At 33.5% G+C, this 11483-nt stretch overlaps 4 protein-coding genes across 5 annotated transcripts; 3 read left to right on the top strand and 1 right to left on the bottom strand.

Moving 5' to 3' along the window:
- Positions 1-1344: 1344 nt before the first annotated feature.
- LOC112459405 (nucleic acid dioxygenase ALKBH1) lies at positions 1345-3298 on the top strand. The gene is made up of 4 exons (XM_025023477.1): positions 1345-1770; positions 1832-1934; positions 2163-2313; positions 2482-3298. The coding sequence occupies exons 1-4, from the start codon at positions 1678-1680 to the stop codon at positions 3050-3052; spliced, it is 918 nt and encodes a 305-aa protein (XP_024879245.1). The 5' UTR covers positions 1345-1677; the 3' UTR covers positions 3053-3298.
- A 177-nt stretch (positions 3299-3475) lies between these two features.
- Positions 3476-5238, bottom strand: LOC112459435 (lysozyme M1-like). The gene is made up of 4 exons (XM_025023531.1): positions 5193-5238; positions 4589-4681; positions 3747-4515; positions 3476-3655 (listed from the first exon to the last, which is right to left on the bottom strand). The coding sequence occupies exons 1-3, from the start codon at positions 5236-5238 to the stop codon at positions 3920-3922; spliced, it is 735 nt and encodes a 244-aa protein (XP_024879299.1). The 3' UTR covers positions 3476-3655; positions 3747-3919.
- Positions 5239-5694: 456 nt separating this feature from the next.
- Positions 5695-7799, top strand: LOC112459442 (V-type proton ATPase subunit D). The gene is made up of 4 exons (XM_025023539.1): positions 5695-5735; positions 6310-6427; positions 6639-7124; positions 7269-7799. The coding sequence occupies exons 1-4, from the start codon at positions 5695-5697 to the stop codon at positions 7359-7361; spliced, it is 738 nt and encodes a 245-aa protein (XP_024879307.1). The 3' UTR covers positions 7362-7799.
- A 91-nt stretch (positions 7800-7890) lies between these two features.
- Positions 7891-11305, top strand: LOC112459443 (dopamine N-acetyltransferase). Of its 2 annotated transcripts, XM_025023541.1 has the most exons (4): positions 7891-8642; positions 9148-9417; positions 9881-9933; positions 10556-10643. In XM_025023541.1, the coding sequence occupies exons 1-3, from the start codon at positions 8418-8420 to the stop codon at positions 9908-9910; spliced, it is 525 nt and encodes a 174-aa protein (XP_024879309.1). In that variant the 5' UTR covers positions 7891-8417; the 3' UTR covers positions 9911-9933; positions 10556-10643. The 2 variants fall into 2 exon arrangements, with proteins under 2 accessions (XP_024879309.1, XP_024879308.1); XM_025023540.1 differs by lacking the exon at positions 9881-9933 and having other exon boundaries at positions 10556-11305.
- The last annotated feature ends 178 nt before the right edge of the window (positions 11306-11483 follow it).

Here is an 11483-nt window from a genome sequence, read left to right as displayed (position 1 = left end):
AATGAAAAAGCCATAATTTTATTACTTCATCGCGAAAGAAATGGTGTAACTGATTTTTATGACGTTTTTATTAATAAGTAACTTTTTCTGCGGTCTCTAAGTTGTTCTATAATTTTTACGTGTATCGCGATCGTTAATTTTTTTTTTTTTCGTCGACTGATAATAGATTTTGCTATTTGGGTCGATCGAACAGCGATCGATACGCGACGACCGTCGCAGGTGTGCGGGTGAACAACGGATTTAGCGTGTAGTCAGGTTAGGCGGGTGGGCGAGATTTATGGCGAATAGAAGCGCGACGGTAATGGACGATCATTATTACCGCGGCCTGCCGCGTCTATTAATTTACTCGCGGTATAAAGGCTTTCGAAAAGCCTTGAGAGGCGCTGCTGCACGCGGTGCCCTGCCCTGCTCGCAGCTATCCTATGAAATCACGCCGTTTCTCGGCAATGCCGCATTATGTGAAAAATCGCACGCTAAAATTAGTCACAAACGATTATTGCACGCGTCGCGCGAACAAGTGGCGGATTTAAGATGACTTGGATCAAACTCCGATTAACTTGGGCGACGATTAATTTACTCATTCATAAAGAGTAATTCGTGCGATCGTAGGAATGAGTCGATTTTTTTTTTTTACAAACAAAGATCGCATAATTTGAAATATAACTTCCCATTAATTGCTTGACAGTTCTGTTTAATAGTCCTTGATTTTCATTTGCGTAAATCAAACATTATATATTACAAATTACATTACAAATAACAATAAATTGACATAACTCTTTTGAAAGTATTGATCTTAAAAAACATAAATCTTTTTTTATTTAACCAATATTTAATGTGGACGAGACAAAAAGTTTGGGAATTATTTTTTGTTTATTTATTTTTGGAAATAAGTATAATATAAATAAATTATATTATTGTGTAACTCTATATGATATAATTTATTATTTTTCTTCGTTATTTTCAGATTTTTAGGAAACTTTCGAAACTCGATGCTTCTAGATGTTGACTCTAAGGCCTCCGAATACCTCGGGTACACAATGTGAGAAAAAACGGCACGCTTTCCCGATGTAATCTCGCGCTTGATGAAGATATGCAAAGTATATTGAGTAATAATAGTGGGTGGCGCATAGTTTACGTGTCCACCCGGTTCGGGCACGTTTTTCCGCTCTTAGTCAGACAGTATATCCGCGAGCGTATACTGTCGATACGCTCCAACACGCATGGTCTAAGAATCGAATTATTTACCGCGCAAACGCGACAATCAAAATTTTTCCAGACTTTATAAAATTAAGTTTTATATCCAACACATCTCTTCAATATTCGATCTTTATATCTATTTTGTTTGCGTGTGCTATTATGTTTCGTATCAAATCCTGACTCATTTTCTGTATAATCCTTAAGAATGTATAGGATGTACAGATATAGTTTCTGGACCCAGTTACATAAAATGTGATTATAGAATGTCACGTTGCCCGCATAACTTCTATATATATATTTCTTTCCGACTTTTTTGGCATGATTTGAGCGCGATTGCAACCCCGCGTGTTTAGAATCGTATTTCGAAATTCGACGAAAGAAAGCGCCCGCAGACGTCATCTGAGTCATCTCGCGTTTGGCCGCTGGCGCTAGCTCTAGCAAAGTGCGAAGGAAACATGGCGGCCGCACGATCGAGGAAAAATGTTTCGGGACAGTTTCAAATACTACAAAAGCCGAAATCCCACACCCGATCTCGGCAACGTGATCGATCTCGAAAGTCCAGATCGCGTCGGGGTACGTGATATCGCGATTCGTATATCCTATTTTGAGTGTTAATCGCGAATGTTGTTTTTAGGTTAGAAAGATCGAGGCGCGCATAACTGGCGAATGGACCGAGAACAATTTCGGCCTCAATTCGGTGAGGAAATGGAGCATTTACGAGTTATTGGCCATTCCTGGTGAGCAAATTTTATATAAAATAATAATTAAACTCATTTTTAAATAACAATATCGTCAATAATATTGTTTTCATGTTACATCAATGCTTGTTTAAGTTTTGTTTATACAATATTACTTTTAACTAGTAATAACACCGTTTCATAAGAGATTGTATAGTAATTAATATACTTGATTCTATATACCTGCTTATCTTTACTTGTCTGACTTACTTATATCTTTACTTTTAGGATTCATCTTTATCCAGAATCCATTTACACCTGATGGCCAACGATACTGGACCACAAAATGTCTGAAAGATTACTCTAAGGAGCCATACAAGTTAAATATAGACGCTCATAACATTTTAGATAACGAAACGTGGTGGGACATATGTTTTCAGTAAGGAATGATTGTCAAATTAGTAGTGATGTAACTTTTATGGTAGAAAACTTAAATTTGAAGATTAATATTTTTAGTGAATATTTTTGTAATAATTCAATATAGCTGTCTAATGAAAATCTGTATTGATATCTATATTAAGATTTTGTTGGTTTTTATTGTACATAGGAAGGACAGGGCTAAAACTCTCCTACCCAAGCTGCGATGGGCGACACTGGGATATCATCACAATTGGGACACAAAATTATACTCGGAAAACTCGAAAAGCGACATGCCGACGGAATTATCCGGCCTAACGTCCGTTTTGGCAAAAGCATCAGGTTTCTCGGATTTCAAAGCGGAAGCTGCGATTGTGAATTACTATCGGATGAACTCAACTTTAGCGGGGCATACGGATCATTCGGAAATGAACGTTACAGCGCCACTTTTCTCCATAAGTTTCGGACAGACAGCGGTATTTCTGATTGGTGGTCTTAGACAGGAAGATCCGGCTAACGCTATTTTTCTGCGGAGTGGTGACGTAGTGATAATGTCGGGAAGCTCCCGTCTGAGATATCACGGAGTGCCGCGGATTTTACCAGGGTCCAAAGCACCCTGGGACGACAATTGTGAAGGTAATAGTGAAGGTCCCGCGTACAATCTGGACGATTGGCGCAAAGCACGAACTTACATCACCGAAGCTAGGATTAATATGAATGTAAGACAGGTTTTGAAACCTGGGCAGATTGTATTATACTGAACCGCATTGTGATTTTATGTACATAAATATTAAAGATATATATGGAAATGGGTACACAGAATTATAATATTGTTTGAATTATAATATTAAGTTACACTGGTGATTTTAAGTAATTTTAGACAATTCAGTTACTTTACAGAATTTCATAAAAATTTAAAGATTGATAATGTATGAAAAATACTGAATAATGTATAGCCTAATTTTTTTTATGTAGTGTTCTGCATTTTTATAAATGTATTTTCTGCCTTTTCGGAAGTTATTTTTACTCTAAATAGTGTAACCAAAATATTTTTGTCATCAGTCTACCTAACATCGCGATCATGATAACATAATGTGCTGCATCTCCAAAAAAATTAAATTTATTTTTGTGCAAGAATGTCGCATATATTGGAAAAATGTTAAATAAATTGTTGATAATTGTAATACAATTAATACAATTTATCAAGTATATATAATCAGATAAGATAATTCGCGCGAGATATGTGCTTACAATCACAGACATCATAAAGAATCATTCAAGATTCAAGATCGATTTCTACTATAAAGAATCATTGTAGAGTTATGAGACACATTTCCCCAAGCAAAATCAGTCAGACTTCGTATCTATATTATAAATAATAAATAACATAGAGGAGATTACAAATGTAAAAATTATGATTTCATAAACATATTTTCACATATTCGAAAAACTTACATCTGCAGATAATAATGTTGGTGATGCACACCCTTGTCTCAGCCCTTTGGTAACTTCAAATTGCCTGCTTAGATCTTCAGGTTTTTATTTTACATTTTGATCCAAAATATTAAAGATATCCCATACTAAACTTTATGATTTTGGTGGTTTGTGGAATAATTGTTTGAATGATTTCAGTAACATTTTGATGCCCAAAAATCCTTTAACTCTTCTAGTGTTCCGTTGAATTTACTTCGATCACATGGGCCAATCCCCTTCACAGAATGTGGTTCAGGTCCCAATTGACCATTAGTGTATTGCCATAGAACCCATTTTTTCCATCCTCTTGGTAACATTGGTCTTACATCCCATTTTACCACCCACAATAGACAATTTGTTAAAATCGGTGTAGCAAAGTCCTTGAGAAAATAAGGACTTCCATAGATCAGTGGAAAACGCCCAGTTGCTTCATGAACTCGATTAACAAACTCTTCCGCTTGTTTCGGCGTTATATTTTTCCCATTTCGGTTCTCTTCAATATCAAGGACTAGCGTTACTTGAGAAACATTTCCGACTGTTCTCAGAAAATATTCAGCTTGGTCTTTGCCGTCTTCTCCTATTCCAAAATGATACGCACCCCACATCAAATTCTCTTCTTCAGCGGCTTTTCTTCTTTCTGCGTAAATTGGATCTATATATTTTACCCCTTGGGTTGCTTTGTGAAGTATTCCAATTATTCCATCTTCTTTTGCTAACTTGAAATCTACCCTTTGGTTCCAGTGCGACAGATCTACAATTACGTTTTCCATCATTTGTTACTATTTGGAATTTTATTAAGTATGTAACAAGTTTCTTTAAATTACGGCAATTGCATTTCTGTTCACGTTCTTCATCAATCGTTTCTGCAGGCAATATTTTATCCCAATCCACATCCTCAGCTCCAATTAACTCTGCACCTGAAACGTCACAATAATGCAATATTTTTTGACAGTTCTATATCTTCTTCTAGTGCTTCCCTAACCAGATCTATTAAAAATTTTGCACAGTTTTGTTGTCAATCTCTGCTATATCATCAAGATATTTAGCCAATTCATTTTCAAAACTTACATTATAATTAGTTGATTTTGAACCAACTAACCTTCACTTACATTCCTTTATTCATTTAAAAAAAAATACAACTTTCGATATTAATTTTTTCCATCTGAAACTTTAGATAACTCAGCTTCTAATTTCTCTTTATTTAGCAGAGCTGTTTTTATGTTCTCTGCTAAATTTTCAGTTATTCGATATTCTAACCTTACTAGTTTGTTTACGTCCCTCAGTTTTGATATTCACTGTCGGTAATGTCGGTATTCGCTGAAAATCTATAGTGTATGTAACGTGTCGTAAATTATAAATTTTCAATTAACAATGGAAACCAGTGAATATACATATTTATTATAGCTAATGCGTTATTTTTTAACTTACATAAAATTATTCTTACAGACAGTATAGACCGGTTGATCAATTTCATGTTTTAATAAAACATCTGCTGAAAGATAAAAATTCTGCAATAATCAATAGAAATCTTTTTCTCTAACATTTAAGTTAAATTGTCTGCCAAGTATCATGATAATATTCAATAATAATATTACAGAGATTTTATTTTGACAAAAAATACGAGACTTCTATGTTACATTTGAGTATCACTTTATGTATTTTTTATTCCAATTATATTTACGCTTTGATTTTATATGAGCGTATCAAAATGTACATTAAATCAAATAAAGGTATATGTTAAATTAACTATAAAGAATATGTCAATTTTCATTTTGTATTTGTTTTTAGCAACCGCATTGGTCTGCACAACGTGTACGTTTTTAAAATCGCGCGCCGTTGAGAACGCAACTGGCTAGACTTCCGGTCTCTCGTGTCAGCTCAAGTCAGCTGATCAATCCCGTTCCTGTCTGCTGATGCACAGTGATCGAGAATGTCAGGCAGAGACAGACTACCGATTTTCCCCTCTCGGGGGTAAGTTACTTGTTTTAACATACTCATTTTTACAAAATCTCGACGATTTCATTCGTATATCATGCGTCGTCATTATTTTCGAGCAGAATTCCGTTTTAAAACATACTGCACCACTGGGTGTAACCCCAGCCTTCAACTGTTAAAGGAACGTGAATGTTTATTTAAGGATTCTGACTCTGTTTTACTTTACCAGAACGTCTTAATTTTCATGAAGAATATTAATTTGCAAATTTCTGTTTGCAAGTGTTTGTTACACGATACATTTTAAGGGATATTTCGTCGAGATCGATGTTTGTGTAAGAGAGAGCGAAGTTCTTTATTTCCTTATTTTCCCTGCTTTGCAGCAAAAATGTCAATTGTTTGTCAAGAAATTTAATTTACGAATTTGTATATTTAATGACGTAATACAAAATTTATGAACAGTAATATGTATTTTAAGTATACAAGATTAGTATACTTTAACAATTTAGAAAATGAAGATACTAGTATGTTTTAAGACTTATAACATTTTATTATTTAGTTATTCTTATTCATTTATCATAGACTATGCACTTATTAAAGTTTGTGTACTTAGGGCCCAAATGTTGATGAAGTTTCGCTTACAAGGAGCACAAAAGGGACATGGATTGTTGAAGAAAAAGGCAGACGCACTGCAAATGCGCTTCAGAATGATACTAGGGAAAATCATAGAAGTATGATTAATTTTTGTCAATTTTATTATCTCTATTGTACACTGTCTATCATATTATTTACTCTAGTTTTAATTTATCTATCTCTTTTTATATATTATTATTGAATTTTTATATATTGAACTTGTTATGTATTGTTATTTATATATGTATACACATACATTTATATATGTATATGATCTAATTTGTGCATTGTTCTTTTTCTTATTTTTAGACCAAAACTCTGATGGGTGAAGTGATGAAGGAGGCAGCCTTCTCGTTGGCAGAAGCAAAATTTGCTACGGGAGATTTCAATCAGGTGGTTCTGCAAAATGTGACGAAAGCACAGATCAAGATCCGTTCTAAGAAAGACAACGTTGCCGGTGTGAACCTACCGATATTCGAGTCCTATCAGGATGGAACGGACACTTATGAATTAGCAGGTCTGGCCAGAGGCGGTCAACAATTGTCCAAACTGAAGAAGAACTATCAGCGGGCAGTGAAATTGCTCGTAGAACTGGCGTCGCTGCAAACGAGTTTTGTTACTCTCGACGAAGTTATCAAGATCACGAATCGACGTGTCAATGCTATCGAGCACGTTATCATCCCACGAATTGAGAGGACGCTAGCCTATATTATTTCAGAGCTTGATGAGCTCGAAAGAGAGGAGTTTTATCGGCTGAAGAAGATTCAGGATAAAAAGAAGATTGCCAAGGCAAAGGTACGTTTAGATAATTTATTTTATTAATGTTATTAATATTTTTTCTACTTATTATCATCCTAAGAATATGTTCCATTATTTATGTGCTTTTTTAATGGTTTATGTAGTAACTAAATCTCTGAATTTTCTTTTTCGCTGTTATAGGCTGAAATAGAAAGAGCAGAAATGATTGCAACTGGACAATATTCTGACGCTGCAAATCTGCTTGATGAGAGCGATGATGATGTGCTGTTTTAAATACTGTAAATATTACATTATAAATTAAGATGTTAATATCTAAATAGAAAGAACATCCATAAATTACATCGGAACCACGACAGTCTCGTTTGTACATTTTAGAGAATGTCGTTGGTAGTCCCTTTTCCGCTTTAAAAAAGCCATTGTTAATATTGTTTATTTCTCGAAAGATACATTTTTATAGTATTTGTTGGGCAGCAATTTGTATAAATTAGTAATTATGTATCATGCATGTAATTATGTAATATGCATACAATATCAACGCAATTACTTCTTACAGTTAAAAGTATTCTGAGTATTTTAATTTTAAAATAACGAACAGAGTTTATTATTTTAATTCCATATATCGCAAATCATTCCATCATCATTCGTATCATTTCTGGCTTTTATGATGCGAGGAATTGTACAATCCGATAAATAAATATATGTATATGTATATATATTTTGTACTATCTTTTAATTATTAATTACCTCAATCTCTGCTTTGTCGTTCTTATTCTGTTCTTTTCAAATTTTTACAGAAATGTGAACACGAGATATTTAAAATAGAAGAAGACGCCGAATCATTGAAATGCAAATCTTGATCATATACATTTAATTTATTCAATAAAATTTATTTCAAAATTTTCAAACCACGATTCGCTCAAACTGAAATTGATATAATTTTGACTGGAATTTGATGATATAGACATTGCGCGCAAACAACTTTTATGTTTACAATCTCGACATGGCAGATAGTGATAACTCTTTTAAAAAAAGAATATAAATTGATTTAATAAAATTTTGTTTACAAATTGTATCTGATTAGACTAATTAGGTCATTTTAATGTAATTTTGATTAATCTCGTAAAATTATTTTATTTCCCAATTAACGTGGCACAATCGACGTGTACAACTGACCCAGTGTACTCGCCAGTGAACTAGGTCGATCAATATTGTACGGGAGGAAGGGAGGCAGTTTTCTCACACGAGAGGTGGTGACCACCCTTCTTCACGAGGAGATGCGCGTGTGGAAATTGCTTTCAGTGCGCGGCATAAAATTCGCCCACCCGAAACATGTCGTCGTCTTCTAGCGAGGATTGTCTCACGGTCGTGGATGTACCGGAAGATCGCTACGAGGAGGCGATCCACCATTTGAGATGGAACTTCTTTGCCGATGAGCCGCTCAACAACGCCGTAGGGCTTTGCGCGAGGGGGGAATCTCAGCGCGAACTTGAGCGACACTGCCTTTTCACCTTGAAGCAGGGTTACTCCAGGATGCTAGTGAATAAGAAGGGAGCGGTGAGCGACTTCCTCCCCCCCCCCCTCATGAAATACATATAATAATTGCTTCATTGTTACTTCGAAAGAAGAATTAACTTGTTTCAAATTTTTTTGTTTTTATTTATTTATTTACTTATAAATATTTTAACAATTTAATATTTTTTACATTATTAGTGATAATTATTTAAAATTAAAATAAGCGATGATAATAAATTTTTTTATTTTTAAATACTCTATTAACCATTTTCTTCATACAGGAAATTCGTCATTTATATTTTTATTTGTATAGAAATTATTAATTCGCAATACATTTAAAAAATGAAAAGAATTTTCTGATTAATTTAATATTTTTTAAATTTATAACTTTCTCTGTTTATTCCCATAACTAGTTTTTCTTATAACGATAATATAATTAAAATCTTTTAGTTTTATTTCTATTTACTTTTTTATTTCTGAAGGTTGCAATATCTGGTTTTAACATAACGAAGAATCATTGAATTAATTTATAATTTATTTTTATCAGATAGCGGGAATGGCACTAAATGGTATTCTGAAGAAAGGTGAGCGCGAGGAAGCAGAACGGCGTCTCGACGAGTTGGATGACGAAAAGTTCAAGACGATCTTCAGATTACTCTATAAGTTGAACGACAAGGTTGATTTGTTCGCCAAGTATGATGTGGATGAGCTATTCGAGTGTCGGATTCTCAGCGTTGACGCGGATCACCGCGGCAAAGGTTTGGCCAATATTCTCATGGCCGATAGCTTGAAAACCGCCCAAAATGCCAATTTCAAGGTAAATTAACTCGATTTTTACTTATTTATAATTTATTTATCCTTTCATTTATCTTTTATATTTAATTTATCTATTTGAATTTATTTGTCTATGAAATTTTAATTATGAATCTATATATAATTCTATCTCTTCTTAATTTCAACTTAATCATAAATTGATCTATTTTAATTGTGAAATTTTATTTGTTCTGTATACTGTAGAATATCACGGATAGAAATTATTCATCAATTCTTTTTGCAGAGGAAGAAAATCAATGTAATTTTGTACGACATTTACGAAGTTCGCAAAAAAATGTTTTTTTTTTTATTAAAGCGGCAATATATATATTTATGCAGTTATTTTATTGATTTTACATGTTATAAAGAGAGCTTTTCGTATTTTTTATTTTCATTTTATTAATTTAAGATCGTTGCGTTGACGTAATTGGTTTGCGTACACAGCACACACTTTCCTTTTGTTTCAGCATGCTCTTCGGTTAATATGCATGGGATGATTTTTCGTTAACTTCTTCATGAGGTATAATTGCAATCCATCACTCGTTACTTTTCTGAAAGGTATTTCTTGCACCCTCGCTCTTCCCCTCCCACAGCAAAGGATCAGATTAATATAATGAATAAATTAAATATCATAAGTAAATTATAAAATATCATTAATAAATAATACGAATAAATAATATAATGAATAATAAATCAATGTAAACGAATAAATGCATTATTTTTATTATTAATAACTTTCAGAATCTAGTGGCTAAATAACATTGATTCTAGAAATATATCTTGGCTATCTGATTCTAACAAAATGACTGATATGTAGATGATATTTACCGTAAAGTCGATTAACAGTCACTATTTAATTATGATTATTATTAATACTTTTGTTTCTTTTAATTTTAATCAGTTAGAAAAATAAGAGGTAAATTGATTTATTGAGATAAATTGAGAACGATTTCAAAATTATTTCTATTTCTTAAATCTTCTTACTTCAATCCACTTATTTTAGGAACTTGTTCAATTTCCTTTAAAAGACTTGAGAGAGAGAGAGAGAGAGAGAGAGAGAGAGAGAGAGAGATCTTAATTTTATTCAAAATAGAAATTAATAAAGAAAATAAGAATCAATTTGGTCTATTATATCATTGCAGGTGTGTAAGGCCGACGCGACCGGTGCATTTTCACAGAAGGTCTGTCTGAAGCACGGTTTCAAGGTGGAGGCAGAGATCTCGTATGCGGAATTGGACAAGTCCATCAGACCGGCGCCGCCTCATCAGGCGTTAAAACTGATGGTGAAGTTGCTAGATTGAAAATAAAATAAGAAAGTCGGTCGCTCGAAGAGCTTAATTAAATTAAACCGTCAACACGAAAGCGCAAAGCGCGAAGTAGATAAAAGATATGTATACTGTCGTCGTGTCGTGACAATAACATCACTGTTAATGCATGTCTCGGTGTCGTGAATGACATGACGCCTTCTTATAGAATATTTCTATCTAATTATCTAAAAGCAAAAAAGAAAAAAGAGTGTATCATGCGTTTCACGCATAATACGTGTCGAAACCGGATATCATTTCCGAATGATATCCGGTATTACTGCCCCACGAGTATATATGTTCCGAACGTGGAGTCGTCGTTAAAAGGAACGTCGAGAAAGAGAATGATTCAATGAAATTGAATAATTTAATGTAGCGAACGGACTGCGAAAGTCTAACTGCTAAAAGTCTAACAAATGTTTCGCATTTGGATCTTTCATTCTTGCTCTGCGCGGCTAACAGTCAATCTAGCGAAACAGAGAAGATATATATGAAATATGGTATGTATTATTTGACTCTTATATACGTTAAAAATAAAACGTAGATACGTATCAATGATCAAATTTAATTAAACGATAAATATAAAATATATATAAGAATCTTCTTTCTAAAAATATATATCCCGTTGAACAATTTTGGCACATTAAAAAAAAAAAAACATAAGTTCTATTATCAGCGATATTACATGCATTGTAATTATTATATATATATATATATATACATATATGTATGTGTGTGTGTGTGTGTGTGTGTGTGTGTGTGTGTG

The sequence above is a fragment of the Temnothorax curvispinosus genome, unplaced genomic scaffold (assembly GCF_003070985.1).
Source record: "Temnothorax curvispinosus isolate PA1 unplaced genomic scaffold, ASM307098v1 QBEX01009828.1, whole genome shotgun sequence".
NCBI classification, from domain to species: Eukaryota; Metazoa; Arthropoda; class Insecta; order Hymenoptera; family Formicidae; genus Temnothorax; species Temnothorax curvispinosus.
This window is presented reverse-complemented; position numbering and strand designations above follow the sequence as displayed.